This window comes from Vulpes lagopus, chromosome 14, assembly GCF_018345385.1.
Source record: "Vulpes lagopus strain Blue_001 chromosome 14, ASM1834538v1, whole genome shotgun sequence".
Classification (NCBI taxonomy): domain Eukaryota; kingdom Metazoa; phylum Chordata; class Mammalia; order Carnivora; family Canidae; genus Vulpes; species Vulpes lagopus.
The window spans coordinates 29,323,691-29,340,335 of NC_054837.1; the positions used below are offsets into that span (position 1 = coordinate 29,323,691).

The following is a 16,645-nucleotide window of genomic DNA, read 5'->3' on the forward strand; positions in this document are numbered from 1 at the left end:
ATCATTGACATTCTCCTAAAATGAGAGCACCAGAGTTTTCTGCATCAGTGCCTTTGGCTGCTTTCCTGCAGGTTTAAAGAAGCCTCAGGATGGCGGCGTGTGCCGTCTTCTGTGAGATTGTAGCTGAGAGTCACTTTGAAGTGATGCTAATAGGCTGAACCAAGCTGGTTTTGCAGAAGCATTTTGTGATGAGAACAGCAAGATAATGTAACCTAAATAGTGTGTAATCCCAGCTAGCGAAAATACTGCACACAGCATGTAGCGCCCGTGGGGAAAGCGTGGAGGGCCGATCTGTGTGCCGCTCTGAGACCGGGAAATGAAGTGCGCTTTCGGCAAGGAGACCTTTACCAAACAGCCCGTACTTCATCTCTGTACTTCATCTCGTCAAGCCTTCGGAGAGTCAGAACTGCCAAGTATGCACCACTTCAGCTTCTCGGACTTCAGCGCCTTTTGGGGGGGCGGGGGGCGTTGGGGGAGATGAAGAAAGTCCCCTGGCAAGGAAGGCTAATTTCGTCCGGGGGCGGGGCAGTGGCGCGCGCGTCCCTCTGGGGACCGCCAGGGGGCGTGAGCCTTGGGCACGTGGCCACCGTCCCGCCCTTCCCCTTCACGGCGGGTAGCTTGGGGACGGAGCTTGGGTGGCAACCGTAGCTAAGCAGCGCGTGGAGGAGAAAACCGTGGCCTCTGGAGGCTGGGGAGGTGACAGAGGGGCCCAGGCGGCGGGAGGGCGCGCTCTGTGAGTCGGGGCCGGGGTCCTGCTGTGGGAGGGCCTGGTGCCCCGCGGGGGTGGGGGGCGCTCGCCCCATCTGGCGGCGGGGCGGGGGGGGGGGAGGCAGGGGGGCAGCCCCAGAGCTGGAGGAAAGAGCCCGCCTGGGCGTTGTGCACCCCCGCCACTGACCTCCTATACCGTCCGCCCCTACCCCTGGACCCCAGTATTAAGATCTGCCGGCAAAGTTTGCAGTCTGAGCAGGCCCCGTGCTGGGGAGGGGGGGGGGGGCTAGCAATGCTTGGTGTCCTAGCAATGCTTTTTTCAGAGGGAGGAACCAAGCGTCACAGTCTGCCTCTTTCTAGCGGTGTGACCTGAATAAGTTACTTCAACCCTCAGAGTTACTTTAACCCTCAAACTCAAGTTTGTCAGAAGGAATAAATGAGAGACCCTGTTAGACGGCCACTAAACTTTATAAACGATTGCTGCCTTTCAAGCACCCTGCAGCAGCTGCGTTGAGCATTTTACATCTGTCATCTCAACCCCAGAATTTAGGGTTCTCACTTTTATTCTGCCTGTGAGCAAATTTGGACTCTGAGGGGTACAGTGACTCGCCCAAGGTCACAGAGCTAGTGAGTGGTAGAACTGGGATTCAGTGCCAGGAGAGGCTGATTGTAAAGCCCAGGATTTTAATCACTAAGCCACTGCTTCTGCCCTTGTTTACATTATTAGGGTTGTTGTTAATGCCTGGGTTATCACTTTGCTGCCTGTGGGAATATGAATATATATAAAGTGAGTTAGAGGGCTCTAAAGTTATTCCTAGAAAGATGAGAGGCCCTGACATCAATATGTTTAAAATTTGGGACAGGCTTTCCCAGGTGTATGAAATTCTTTTTTTTTTTTTCTTGTGGGAAAGGAACAAGAGCTAGTATTGCACACTTCATCAATAGGTTAGTGCACCAGGAAATTAAAATGGGAAATAAAGGGAACTGCTGATTGTTATGGTCAAAATTTCTCTAAAGGAAAGTCCACAAAAAATAATGTCGGATGCAGGAGAACAGCCACTAGAAGAAACAGAAGAAGATGGGGAAACAGAGATGGAAGAAGATTATAATTATAGAGGAATGGAAAGTATGCAACAGGAATTAAAAGAAGATGACATATTAGTATGGAGAGAGCCTCAGCAGGAGGGGGAGCAGGAGGAGGAAGGAGAGGAGGAAGGGGAAGAGAAGGAAGGAATGGAAGAAGAAGGGGAAGAGGGAGAGGAATGGGAAAAGGAGAGGAGGGAGGAAGAAGGGGAGGAAGGGGAAGAAGGAGAGGGAGAAGGGGAAGAAGCAGAGGAATGGGAAAAGGAGAAGGAGGAGGTAGAAGGGAAGGAGGTGGAGGAAGGGGAAAATGAGGGAGAGGTAGGGGAGGAGGGGGAGGAATGGGAAAAGAGGGGAAAGGAAGAAGGAGTGGAGGAGGAAGGGGAAGAGGAAGAAGGAGAGGAAGAAGGGGAAGAGGGAGATGAGGAAGAGGGGGAGAAATGGGAAAAGGAGGGGAAAAAGGAAGAAGGGGAAGAATGGGAAAAGGAGGGCGAGGAGGAGGAAGGGGGAAAGGAGGAGGGGGAAGGGCAGGAGGAAGAAGGAGAGGAGGAAGGGGAACAGGGAGAGGAGGAAGAGGGGGAGGAAAGGGAAGAGGAAGAAGAGAAGGAGGAGGAAGAAGAGGGGAAAGAATATGGGAAGGAGGAGGAGGCTGCAGGAGTACAGGAAGAAACCACCATGAAGCTCCGAGAAATCACCAAGTCCATGGTCAATTTGGAGAGACTTACATCAACTCGCTCCCAGTCAGTCATGTCTGGAACTTTCCTAGTAAGTAGTAATTTTAAGTCATTCATTCATTGTCATTAACTGAATACTTACCATCTGCCGGGCTGTGGGGAAAATACAAATAAGATACAATCCATTCTCTTAAGGAGCTCTTAAGGTGTGTAGGGAGGCCGATTGATACCTGAACTCTGTAGAACAGTATGCTAAGTGCAGTGCTTGAGAGATGCAAGGACACTTAACCCAGCTAGGAGGATGGTCAGGGAGAGCTTCCTGGAGGAAGTGTGCAGCAGAACTGATGTAAAGAGCTGGTTGGGGTTCACTGCAGTGTGTTTGTCTTAAAGCAAAGTCTGTGTTATAACAGTAATGTAGGCTTTCCACAGACTCTCCCTGGCGCAGAGCTCACTGTGGTCCAAGAAGTGACTCCGTGACTCGTCCATCCTTGGAGACGATCTGTGCCTCTTAGAAGAATGGTTTTGCTGTGTGGTTCTGCTAGTAGGCCAAGAACAAACCTGGCACATGATTCATGTTGTTTAAGTACAAAATGTCCCAGGCTCCTTTTATAAAACACTCCATGGCTCCAGTGTGAGGCAAACGCCAAGGCTGGCTGATCAGGAGCTGAAAGGAGAGTGAAGGAGACAACAAACCACACACACTGTATTTGGAATACAGAAAACCCTTAGTCTAAGAGTCAAAGCATTCAATGGGATCAAAGCATTCAGAAACAAATGAGCTTTTAAGGGACTGGAGCTCAAAACTAAGATTTCTTGATTTGGATCAAACCAGTTCTGAGCAACAACAGATTCATTTCCCTGAAACACAGCCCTCAAGCGAGCCTACAGAGAAAATTGACCAGATGCCCCAAGACGAACTGGGACAAGAAAGGAGAGACTTGGAACCGGGAAAGGAGGAAAAAAGATTATCATCCCTAAGTGAGGAAGAAGGAAAAGAATTCCAGCCCAAAGCAGAGATCCCGGAGAGTTCACTGGTATCCACCAGTGAGGACATTTTGTTCCAAAAGGATTACAGTGCCAGTGTTTACCCTTTGGTAAGTGTAACATCCTTTTTAATTTCCTCCAGTGCTTTGAGAGCATGGTGAAATAAGAGAATTTTATGCATTGGGGAAAAAATATCACCAGAAAGGTCCCTTTTGAACTAATAATAAACCCATACGTTTTTTTTTATTTTTATCTTTTTAAAGATTTTATTTATTTATTCATGAGAGACACACACAGAGAGAGAGAGAGAGAGAGAGGCAGAGACACAGGCAGAGGGAGGAGCAGGCTCCATGCAGAGATCTCGGGTCTCTAGGACCACGCCCTGGGCTGAAGGCTGGCTAAACTGCTGGGCCACTGGGGCTGCCCAAACCCATATGTTTTAAAATTCAGTTCAGGGCTCTGGCTGGACATTTGTGACAGGATACAGACAAGAACGCTGCATTTGAGTCCAGTAGTGTTGCTCTGCAGGCAGGAAATTCCTTTTTTTTTTTTTTTAATTTTTATTTATTTATGATAGTCACAGGGAGAGAAAGAGAGAGAGGCAGAGACATAGGCAGAGGGAGAAGCAGGCTCCATGCACCGGGAGCCTGACGCAGGCAGGAAATTCCTGGACGTGGTGTGTCTGTTGCACAGGGTGCTGTTCTTTGTGGGAATCTCAAGCTGCAACTCTCCTCCTCTTTCTCCTCCTCCCCTTCCTCTTCTATTCCTTTCCCCTTTCCCTCCTCTTTTCACCTCTTCTGCCTTAATTTGCTTAATACCTTTACAAACTCCTAAAATCGTCACGGGCTCCTAAAATTATCCATTCTAAGATGGGCCGCCAGAAAGCGAAAGGTATGGAAAAAGTGAAAGCTGCTGAGAAAAGTACCAGGCGGTCCAAAGGAATCTGCTTTTGCTGCTATGACAATATTCCAGAGCACCACCATCTTTGAGAATTACAAATATTATCACGTACCAAGAGGAGGAAGAGGAGAGTGTTTTCCCTTCTTTCTCCATCTGCTACTGAAAATGCTTTCTAGGATTCATCTCTGGGTTTTCCCCTGTAGATTCTGCCTTTGAAAGATTTGTAAATGATTGAGCATAAAACATTTAATGTAGCTCTGACACAGAGTGAGCACTTGACGAGTGTTTAAGGATGGTAATGATGATGAGGATGATGGAAAATGCCTGGTGGGAGATGCAGACAACCAACAGCCTCCTTTCTGTAGACTGGGCTTACTCCAAGCAGTGGAGTTCAAGGTCAAAACTTGTGCTTGCTCAGTCTGAAAGGAAGAATAAGTTTTAGAGCCCATGAAGACTTTTGTCTTGTTTAGCCAGCTAACAAGACATCAGGTAATGTCACTAATGAGAGCAAGTGACCTTTGTGCCAGGGTTTGGGTCCCCTGTTAGCCTTGGGCTCACTGCAGAACCTAACTATTCTAGACCACCTCCCTCTGCAAATTTGTTTAGCTCTTTGAGTACACTTCTTTTCTTTTCCTGTTCCTCCATTGTTTTTTCTTTCTGCTAAAATTAATAGATGCTCTTTAAAAAAATTTTTTTTTAAAGCAGGGGCACCTGGGTGGCTCACTTGGTTAACCATCTGAGCCTTGATGTTGGCTCAGGTCATGATCTCAGGTTCATGAGATCCAGCCAGCCCCGCTGAGTGTGGAGCCTACTTGGGATTCTCTCTGCTCCTCCCCCTGTCTAAAAATAAATGAAAATAAAAAATAAAAAAAATTCAAGCAGATTCCTCTTTTCACACAGGCCATGCCAAATCCATTTCCCTAAAGTGACTACTGTTACAGTTTAGCATAACTGTATATCTTTCCAGACCTTTTCCTGAGCATCTACAGACTTGGTATCTGTGCGCATGCACACACACCACGACACACATTAGTTTTTGTTTTCTCCACCAGTAAGATCTTTTGCCTTACTGCAAAATATTTTTCCACTTAATATGTCTTGGAGGATTTTCTGTATTGGTCCTTGTAGATCCACTTCCTTATTTTTACATTCAACCGTTTCCCTGTTATTGATGGCCATTTATGTTGCTTCTGATTTGTCCTCACCAGAGGGGCTTCAGCAAGTGTGTTTCTGCATCTCTCTCCTTTCTCTTTGGGGTCCCCTGCCTTATCCCAAATGTCTCCAGCCAAGAAAACAAGGTATCATGCATTTGTGAGAAGGAATATTAAGATTGTCAAGTATAGTGAAGTCTGGTTTTGACATAACGTTTTGTGTTCATGCTTTAGAAGATTGCTGAAAGAGATGGCTGCCACCATGATCATTCACCACGAATGGTAAAACTGGTGGAAAATGCAATTACTACTTCTGTGGTTTCAATTAATGGGAGTGCTGCTTGAGCAAGGATATTCTGTTAGTACTGAGTGAATTACTTACCAAAAAATCTCTAATCACTTAGCCATCACTTTAGCCACTACCACAAGCAATTAATTCACCATAGCTAATTTTCTGAACGGACTGTTTTTTTTGTTTTTAAGTAATCTCTTACACCCAGTGTGGGGCTACAACACTTGGAGATCAGGAGTCATAGGCTTTACTGACTGAGCCAGCCACACACTGCTAAATGGACTTTTTTTTTTTTTTTTGAGCAGTTTAGATTTATAGCAAACTGAACAAAAGTACAGAGTTCCCATATACTCCCTTGTGCCCACCCCTAGATATCCCTTCTATTAATATCTTGCATTAGTGCGGGGCATTTGTTACAGTTGAAGGACCAATATTGATCATTACTATTAACTAAAGTCCATCATTTACCTTAGGGGTCACTCCTGATGGTGTAATGTTCTCTGGGCTCTAAGGTATAATGAGGTGTGTCCACCATTGCAATGCCCTACAGAGTAGCATCACTGCCTTCAAATCCCTCATGCCCCACTATCCATCCTTCTCTTCACTCCCTCTCTCTCCAGCAATAATTGTGGTATGTTTGTTTGTTTGTTTGTTTTACTGTCTCCATAATTTTGTCTTTTCCAGAATGTCATGTGGTTGGAATCATACAATGTGAAGTCTTTTCAGGTTGGCTCCTTTCACTTAGCAAAATGCATTTAAGATTTCTCCATGTCTTTTCCTGGCTTGCTAGTTCATTTTCTTTTTATTGCTGAATAATACTCCCTTGTATGAATGTACCATGGTTTGCTTATCCGTGATTTTTATAAAAAAACTTGGAACCCAAAATATGCATAAGTAAACTGCTATTGGATTCAAAGCAGTGGAGAGATTTATAGTACCTCTAATTTTTCATTTCAGAAAATTTTTATTTTGGATTTATTCCTGGCAGTATGGAATCTTTAATCATAATGAGGGAATTTTGTCTCTTTATGCTTTATTCTTCCAGGGAAAATGGTGTATGAGGTCCACATATTCCTGGCTCAATAACTGCCTTTCTTATGAAGTTCCTTAGTGACTGTACTACAACTTGTCCATTCCACATATTTTCATGAAGCAAATTGAATTTCACAATATCATTGCTTACTATGTGTCAGGTACTGAGCAGTTTAGGTCCTAGGGACTAGAAGGATAGGATGTTCTTTCTGTTACTGTTGTATTTTATTTTTTTAAAGATTTTATTTATCTATTTATGAGAGATACAGAGATAGGCAGAGGGAGAAGCAGGCTCCCTGTGGGGAGCCTGATAGGGGATTCGATCACCAGACCCCGGGATCATGACCTAAACCAAAGGTAGAGCCACCCAGGTGTCCCTCTTTTCTCTTTTAAGCAAGGTATTATTCACATAGCATTAAATTCACCCTCCTAAAATATAAAATTGTGATAAAATACACATAAAGTAAAATTTACCATTTTTAGAAAGATTTATTTATTTATTGAGAGAGAGCATGAGTGTGCATACAGTGGCTGATGGGGAGGGGCAGAGAAAGTCTTTAAGCAGACTATGTGTGGAGCCTGCCATGGGGCTGGATTCCGCAACCCTGAGAACACAACCTGAGCCAAAACCAGAGTCAGTCGCTTATCCAACTGTGCCACCCAGGCGCCCCTAAAATTTACCATCTTAACCATTTTTAAGTGTACAATGTGTAGTAGTAAGTACATTTGCATTGTGGTGCAACCAAAGCCTGAAACTCCCTACCCACTGAGCAGTTCCCCATTCCCCAGCCCAGCCCCTGGCACCCACCACTCTACTTTGTGTGTCTATGGCTCTGAGTCCTCTAGGGACCTCATATAAGTGGAGTCACATAGAATTTGTCTTGTTGTGACTGGTGAATTTCACTTGTTGTGACTGGTGAATTTCACATGTTGTCCTCAAGGCTCATCCATGTGGTTGAGTGGCTGGATCTCCTTTTTGAAGACTGAATAATCCTCACATTTTATTTTTCCGTTCATCTGTCGAAACTTGGGTTTCTTCTACCTTTTGACTTTGTGAAATATGCTGCTACAAATATGGGTGTACGAGTGTCTCTTTGAGACCCTGCTTTCAGTTCTTTTAGGTGTATACTTGGAAGTATAATTCCTGCATTATATAGTAATTCTGTTTTCAATTTTTTGAGAAATCTCCATGTCGTTTCCCACTACAGCAGCGCCATTTCATGTTCCCACCAAGAGTGCAAAGGGGTTCTGATTTCTCCACATCCTTGTAAAATTTACCCTTTTAAAGTATATGATTCATTAGTTTTTAGCATGTTTGCAAGGTTGGGCAACCATTACCACTGATTCCAGAACATTTTCATCCCCTACAAAAGAAATCTATATCCCTTAGCAGTCATTTCCTACCCATCCCCCTGATCTCCCCAACTCCCCCAAACCCCCCAACCCTCCCCCTGCAGCCACTGATCTACTTTCTGCCTTTATGGATTTGACTCTTCTGGGCACTTCATAGAGATGGAATCATGCACTGTGTAGTCCTCCATGTCTCGCCTCTTTCACTCAGCATCATGGTTTCAAGGGTCATCCACATGCTAGCATGCTGTTGAGGACCTTCTTGAAGTGATTTCTCTTCTTTGGATCGATGATGTGAATCCTCCTCCTCCAGAGACTGTGCCGGGGTGCCTGGCATCACAGCCCTGGGCTTGGCACAATTAGTATCTCACTGGATTTGTCTTTGTCTTCCAGACCATGACTTGGTCTTTCGGATGGAACAGTTCTCTTCCGGTTTACTATATTCGAGACGAAAACCAGAGAGTTCTTCTTTATGTCTGTGCTCACACTGCAGTCATCTACAATGTTTTCAAGAATACTCAGCACCATCTTCAGGTACGCAAGGTTTTTTTTTTTTTTTTTTTTCATAACAAAAGAGGCTGTCTTTCACTGGAATGTAGCATTTTCTTTTTTTATTCTAAGAACTGACTTCATTATGTCACTATCGTTTTTTCCTACCTCTCTTCTGGACTATAGTAAGTCTTGTCTTTAGAAACACATTTTTAAAAAAGATTTACCTACATATTGTTAGAGAAACAGCGAGAGAGTAAGGGAGTGGAGCAGAGGCAGAGGAAGAGGGAGAAAAAGAGGGAGAGAAGCAGACTCCACACTGAGCACAGAGCCTGAAGTGGGGCTCAATCCCACAACCCTGAGATTGTGACCTGAGCTGAAATTAAGTCAGACACTAATCTGACTGAGCCACACAGGTGCCCCAGAAACACACTGTATTGTTCGTTGTCTCTAATTCTAATCAGAATCAATTTACAAACCACAGCAATTGATTTTTATTTTACAGCAACAGGAATTTAAAGCATTTGTAATTTTTTTTTACATTTCCATAAAGATGTGCTCAGGATATATCATGTTGCCGCCATAGAACCATGGGGAACATAAAAGGCTTTAGCATGGATTCAGACCTAATTAATATTTAGAGGGCTTTGCAGGTGCAAAAGGGCTTTGATCCTCATAATTGTGCTGAGAAGTAGGTGGTAATACCCCCATTTTACTAGAAGAAAAAACTGAGGCTCAGAGAGGTTTAGCTGACTTACCCAAGATTGCACTGGTACATGGTGAAGCCAGGTCTTTCTTGAATGTAGGTCTCCTGACATCAAAGTGTTGAGTAGGTTGGTTGTCATCCTATGCCTTCCTCTCCCGTGTCCTCTGTGTTTGCCCTCCCCACACCACTCTACTTCCTTTATTCCTGATCATTTACCTGACCCACTGTCCTCTTTTCTTGGTGTCTGACTTTTCACTAGTTAACCTAGTAAATAAACGTTCCAGATTACCCTTTTCAATGGGCATATATTTTAATAAGGATCTTCCTCAGTCAATGCCTACGTCAGAAACATCACAAAGGGTTTTTCAAGGAATCCACGCTGTGTGGGTGCAGCTGGAGGTATTTGCTCTCTAGGAGTCCAGAAACATACACAAAAGCAGCACGCAGCCCTTCTTGGAACTTAGTTGAATGTGCAGCACTGAACACAGGGGTAACAACAGAGGGAGATGGGAGCATTTGTGTCTGCAGAGTTGGGAAGGGGTAGGAGCGGGCAGAGGGGCTGAGAAATAGGGACTATGCCAGGCAGGTGTCCAGCCTCCCTCATAGTCACATGGCTGGGAATAGCCTTGACCATTCACCATTCATTCATTCATTCCTTTATTCTACAGATACTTGTCATCACCTCTTTGTTTAGAGTCTGTGTCTGTAGTGGTGAACGAAACAGGTCTGGTCGCCGCACCCCCCCTTTGTATAGCTTACAATCTCATAAATACATAATTACAAATGGTAACAAGCACTCCAAAGGAAACGTGGGCTGCTGTAGGAGAGAGACCAAGAGTGAGAGATGGACCTCTGACCGGTGGGCTGGCAATGCAGATGTGCCCTTTATGGGGAGATCTGATGGACTGAGGAGAATGAACCAACCAGGGGCAGTTTGGGGAGGAGCATTCTAGCCCAGAGAGCTCCGGGTTTGCAGGCCTGTGCATCGGGCCCAGTATGGCTGGCACTGAGTGAGCAACAGGAGATGAAGAAGGGAGGAAACGGTCTGTTTCCTGGCAGGGAGCAGTGCCATCTTGTTTGTGTTTCCAGGAGATTCCTAAGTTACTGGGAAAGGATTATAGGGGGATGGGAACGAAAGCAGAGACAAGTGAGGAGGCTCTTGCCCCAGAATTGCTCAGTGACCTGATGTGGACACATTTTTAGGGAGATGAAGGGGCTGGGGGCTGGGCAGAAGCCCAACATTTATTCTCAACCTGGGTTCAGAGTTGGGTACATGACTTGACCTGTAGGGAGCCCCTGTCCTTGTGAGTGTGGCTTATCCTTCAGGTATGTTGAGGGAGAGAAAATCTGAAAACCACTGGCTATGGGAAATGCCAGGGAAGGCCCATAGGAGTGGAATTTTCAGCCAGATGGACCTGGAAGGAGAGCTTTGTTCTCTCTTTGGGGCTCTAGCCTCTCCTACTGTTCTTGATGTTTCAAAGCATTTTCTCTGCATTTCTGCAGGGCCACCTTAATGTGATCTCCTGCCTTTGCATCAGTGAAGATAGGCGGTGGATTGCCACGGCTGACAAAGGGCCCAACTGCCTAATAATTATATGGGATTCCTTCACAGGGTAAGCTTCGTGCAGTCATGTTTTTTCCTACTTCATACAGTGGATCTGCTACTGTGACCAGCAACAAATGAGTAATGCTGGTGTGGACGTTACAGAAACTAGTGATGGGACGCAGGATGAGGGGTGAAGTGGCCTGGGAGGCGGCCATCTTGTTGCCTTGAGGCCTGATTGAGTGACATTACCTTGGTGAATTTCCCGTTTATAATACTTGGCTCTTTAGACCCAGAGACTTGGTTTGGCAGTGTGCCCGAGTAGATGGGGCTGAGGGAGGTTAACCCACCCTGACCCAGCTTGGAGGCCCAGAGAAGTGAACTTTCCTCACCTGCAAAAAAAAAAAAGGAGGGCTAATCATACCTACTGTTTTGGTTTCCTTGGGCTGCTCTAAGAAATTACCACACACCGAGGGGCTTAAAAAATAGAGAGTTGGGCAGCCCAGGTAGCTCAGCAGTTTAGCGCCGCCTTCAGTCCAGGGCATAATCCTGGAGACCCGGGATCGAGTCCCACGTCGGGCTCCCTGCATGAGCCTGCTTCTCCCTCTGCCTGTGTCTCTGCCTCTCTCTCTGTGTCTCTCATGAATAAATAAATAAAATCTTAAAAAAAAAAAAAAAACCAGAAAGTTATGCCATAGTTCACGAGGCTGGAAGTCTGAAATCAGGATGCCCAAAGGGGTGGTTCCTTCTGGGGCTGTGAGGGAACCTGTTCCAGGCCTCTCTCCCAGCTGCTGGTGGTGGCTGGCAGCCCTTGGCATTCCTTAGCTGGTAGACTAATCACTCTAGTCTCTGCCTTTGTCTTCAGGTGGCATTGTCCCCTGTGTGTCTCTTTGTGTCTTCTCTTCTGTGAGTTCAGTAGTCATTGGATTTAGGATCCATCCTAATCCAGCATGACCTCTTCTGAACTAAGTACATCTGCAAAGACTCTATTCCCATATAACACTCACATTCTGAGGCTCTGGGTGGACATGACTTTTGAGAAGGCCCTCAATTCACTACACTTACTTCATAGGACTATCATGAAGACCGGTAAAGCACAGTACACGGCCCATGATAGATGCTCATATGTGAGTTTTCTTTCTCAATTCCTTGTCCTAGAGGCAGAGTGCAGTGCTAGGTTAATTGATAAGATTGTAAGGCCCCGGTTCAGTTGCGGGGGGGCACTGACATGGGGGGTGGATGAGTCCAGTAGGACACAATTAGGAAGAAGTTGTGTTTAATGCTCAGGTATTCTGGAAAGTTATGTTGGATATTCTAAGATACAGGTCCTCCAGGTGACTGGTGATCTCCATAGGGCCATGTTTCCTAATCTTGGTCCTTATCTTACTGGACATCTCAGTAGCATTTGACACCTTTCATTTCCTTGGCTTCTCTGATACCACATCCCCTTGGTTTTCATCTGACTTCTGAGACTCTGCTTCCTGTGGCCTGAGCTGGTGAGGACCTGGTTGGTACTATTCTCCAACCAGGAGGGAGCAGACCTGGGGTTTTAAGCCACATCTCAGTAATCACTTCGTATTTCATCTTTTCACAAATGAGGAAGCTGCTGGAGAATATTCTACCTGGATGCCCCATGTGTATCTCCTGCTAAAATGTCTCAAAGCCCTGTTGCATTTCCTCCCAGATTCCTTCTGAATCTGGTGCCCCTGCCCATCCTCTTTCACCTGGGCCCTCACCTGACAGGGCTCCTCCTCTGCAGCTTCACTCTGCCGCCCAACCCCCAGGATGTTGATTTTGTTTTATTATAGTGAAATATACATCACAAAATTGATCATCTTCACAACTTTTTTTCCATCGTCAAAATTTTTAAGAAGATTTATTTATTTATTTGAGAGAGCGAGTTAGAGAACATGAGTGGGAGGATGAGCAGAGGGAGAGAGAATCCTCCAGCAGACTCCTTGCTGAGCACAGAGCCCAATGTAGGGCTCAATCCCAGGACCCTGAGATCATGACCTGAACTGAAACCAAGAGCCAGCCACTTTTCTGACTGAGCCACCCAGGCACCCCATCTCCACGATCTTTAAGCGTATAATTCAGTGGCATTAATTACATTCATGATGTTGTACAACCATCGGCACTATTTCCAGAACATTTTTATCACCCCCAAACCGAAACTCTATGCCAGTAAGCTCCCTGTTCTCCCTCCCCTGGGCCCGTTCTCTAATTTCTGTCTTTGTTTTAAGTATATTTTGTGATGTCTATGTTTTCTGTCTATTTTTTTATGTGTGTGGAGTTGTATGTGACTTTTTGTGCCTGGCTCTTCTCTCAGCATGGTGTTTCCAGAGTACTCCCGTGTTGTGGCATAAAACAGTGCTTCCTTTCTTTTCAAGATTCCATTGCACGGATAGACCAACTTTGTTTATCCATCTGTTGATTTTTAAAAATCTTTTAGGGGTCCCTGGGTGGCACAGCGGTTTGGTGCCTGCCTTTGGCCCAGGGCACGATCCTGGAGACCCAGGATCGAATCCCACATCGGGCTCCCGGTGCATGGAGCCTGCTTCTCCCTCTGCCTATGTCTCTGCCTCTCTCTCTCTCTCTCTCTGTGACTATCATAAATAAATAAAAATTAAAAAAAAAATAAAATAAAAAAATAAAAAATAAATAAAAATCTTTTAACTGAAAGCTAATATCTCCTCTGACTACCACCACCAATCTTCGTCTTCTTCCTAGAGGTAGTTCATTTGGTATGTTTCCTTCCAGAACATTTGCTGTTGTCTTAAACACAGGTACATGGACATCATCATGTACAACCACATAGTTTTTCTCCATGGCATTTTGAGTGTGATCTTCTCCCAAACCCAAAATCTGATTATGTTGCTTCCCTGCTTAACACCCTTCAGAGGCTGCCTGTCACCAACCCAGCCTGTGTTAGAGGAAGTACACATCTTGCATCATAGCCGCGGGAACATGTCCCCCAGAAAGTGAGACACACACACACACACACACACACACACATACCATACTGCCTAGCTGCAGCTGTGGCTGTCTTATGCTTTCAGCTGCAAGACTTACCTATGAGGGAAAGTTAATATAACCTGTGACAGGAAGTCTGTAAGCAGGAAGAGTGGGCCCCTCGCGTGTGTTCCTTCTCTGACACTGTTGCTTATAGCTCTCCTTCTCCAGGCACAGGTGGCCCCCATATAAAGTGTTTATTCTTTGCTTCTTTCTTGCTTGTGAAGCTGTCTCCCCTACCAGACTGGGGATGACACTGTCAGTGATTTTTCTTTTTTTAATTACAAATTACAGTGCATCTGTGGTTAACAATTCAACATGTTGATATGAGTTTTATGATATAGCAAATGATGACTTTGGGATCCATAAAAGATTATTTGGTTTTAGAATTAACATTCACTTTCAAGTTATAAACTAACAAGGATAGTTTTTCCTTAAGCTTTTCATTCAACTTATAAATCTTACTTCTTTTATAAATCTAGCATATTTTTGCAATTGCCTTTAAGGGGGTTTTGAATAATGTTTGGCCCCACTTACAAATTTGATTATTAATTCATTTAAAACATTTTTAAACTTCACTTAGAAATTGAATATATTTGGTTTTATCTTTAAGTTCTTGAGTAGTCTGATTAAAAAATAAACCCTTCACCCATACTTAAGTAATTCTTGTAAATCTAATAAATTAGACATAACTATGGCAAATCTTAAGTTCTCATAAGTATTCTAATATTGTTTATAAACCAATGCAATTTGAAATTAAAATTACAAGTCTAAAAAAAAATTACAAGTCTAAATTAAGTACAGGCTTTAAATTAGAATCACAAATTGAATCTATCAGAGGCTCTGATATGTTAAATTCTCTTAAACATCACCCATTCCTAAACAAAATAAACAAATTCTCTTTCCACCAATACGTTTATAGTACAAGCCCAACTGACATCATCATCTTTATATTTAATTCTGAATAGCCACAGGGATAAATAAGATGCTTTTCCCAGGACACCTGGGTAGTTCAGCAGTTAAGCATCTGCCTTCAGCTCAGGGCATGATCCTGGAGTCCTGGGATTGAATCCCACATTGGGCTCCCTGCATGGAGCCTGCTTTTCCCTCTACCTATGTCTCTGCCTCTGTCTCTCTCTGTGTTTCTCTCTGGGCCCAGCCAGGTATGGCCCTGAAGTGACATGTTTGCTATAACAAGGGCTCCATAATGAAAAACAGTGTTCCTGGACTATGTTCCTGGATTATGACTACTACCTGCTCTTTACCTCCAGTATAGGTCAGGGACTCCCCCCACCCCATGCTACTGTTTACTCACTTCCTTGCTTCTGCCATCTCCTGAATTTCTTTAGCTCTCTTAGATATTTAAATATCTAATTTAGGGGCAGCTGGGTGGCTTAGTGGTTGAGCGTCTGCCTTTGGCGCAGGTCGTGATCCTGGAGTCCTGGGATCAAGTCCTGCATCGGGCTCTCTGCAGGAGCCTGTTTCTCCCTCTGCCTGTGTCTCTTTGTCTCTCATGAATAAATTAATAAAATCTTTTAGAAAATTAATTCTGCATGTGACAAGGCTTTGCCTGCTTCTTACAGTTCGAGTCTTGCCAGTAACAAGTATAGAAGTAATGAAGAGAGGGGCTGAGTGGTTCAGTCAGTTAAGCATCTGTCTGCCTTTGGCTCAGATCATGATCCTGGGGTCCTGGGATTGAGCCCCATACTGGCTCCCCACTCAGTGGGAGTCTACTTCTCCCTCTGCCCCTCACTTCACTCTTGCTCTCTCTCTCTCAAATAAATAAATAAAAATCTTAAAAAAAAAAAAAAAAAGAAGTGCATGAGGACAAAAAAGTGAAAGTCCTTCTCCACCCAGACACATCTCCACAGTCACCTTAGCTTACTGTGGAGTCCATTCCTCTAGCCTCTTCTCTGCACAGAAATGTGTGCACTTTCTTTCCTTCATCCAGGATGATGCTACATACACTCTTTTGTAATTTGCTTTTTTCACAAAATTTTGGTCACCTTCCAATATCTTCCTCATTCTTTTTGAAAGTAGCATAGTTTTTCATTATATGGTTATGTTCTAATATTTTTTAACATCTCTCACATCCATGGATGTTTGTGGTGTTTCCAGATTTTTTTGCCATTAAAGCAGTTCTATAAAAACATGAATTAATATTTATGTTTATTTTTGCTATTATTTTTCTGGGAACAAGCTGTAGAAGAGGAATTGTTGGGTCATAGGGTATATACATTTACAATTTTGATTGATGTAGCTAAGTTGCTGTCTAGAAAGCTTGTGCTTATTTACATTCCCACTTAGGTAGGAGGGTGCTCGTTTTCCTAAGAGCTTGGGTTTTGTCCTAGGAGTCTTTTTTCATATTTCCATCCTTTGTGCCTGGCACCGAATCAGCGCTCAATAATGAGTGACACTAGACTTCACGAAGACAACAAATAGCCCATTTGCATGATGCCAAGTTAATTTTGTTTTTTTAAATTGGGGTAAAATTTACATAACATACAATTCACCATTATAAAGTGTGCATTCAATGGCATTTAGCACAGTTACAGTGTTATGTGATCCCCACCTATAGCTAGTTCCAAAATACTTTTTCTTTAAAAGATTTTAAGTAATCTCTACACCCAACATCAGGCCTGAACTCACAACCCTGAGATCAGAAGTCACATACTCCACTGACTGATCCAGCTAGGCACTCCTACTTCCAAAATATTTTCAACT

General features: G+C 44.2%; 1 protein-coding gene across 1 annotated transcript in view; it reads left to right on the top strand.

The window, feature by feature from the left end:
• The first annotated feature begins 52 nt into the window (after nucleotides 1-52).
• The window catches only part of CFAP251 (cilia and flagella associated protein 251), a 66,975-nt gene continuing 50,382 nt past the window's right edge, over nucleotides 53-16,645 (top strand). Inside the window, exons 1-5 of the mRNA XM_041728534.1 lie at nucleotides 53-1,932; nucleotides 2,377-2,553; nucleotides 3,332-3,556; nucleotides 8,565-8,705; nucleotides 10,870-10,979. Coding sequence (XP_041584468.1) covers nucleotides 1,705-1,932; nucleotides 2,377-2,553; nucleotides 3,332-3,556; nucleotides 8,565-8,705; nucleotides 10,870-10,979 — 881 coding nt within the window. The 5' untranslated portion in view covers nucleotides 53-1,704. The remainder of the gene's footprint in view (nucleotides 1,933-2,376; nucleotides 2,554-3,331; nucleotides 3,557-8,564; nucleotides 8,706-10,869; nucleotides 10,980-16,645) is intronic.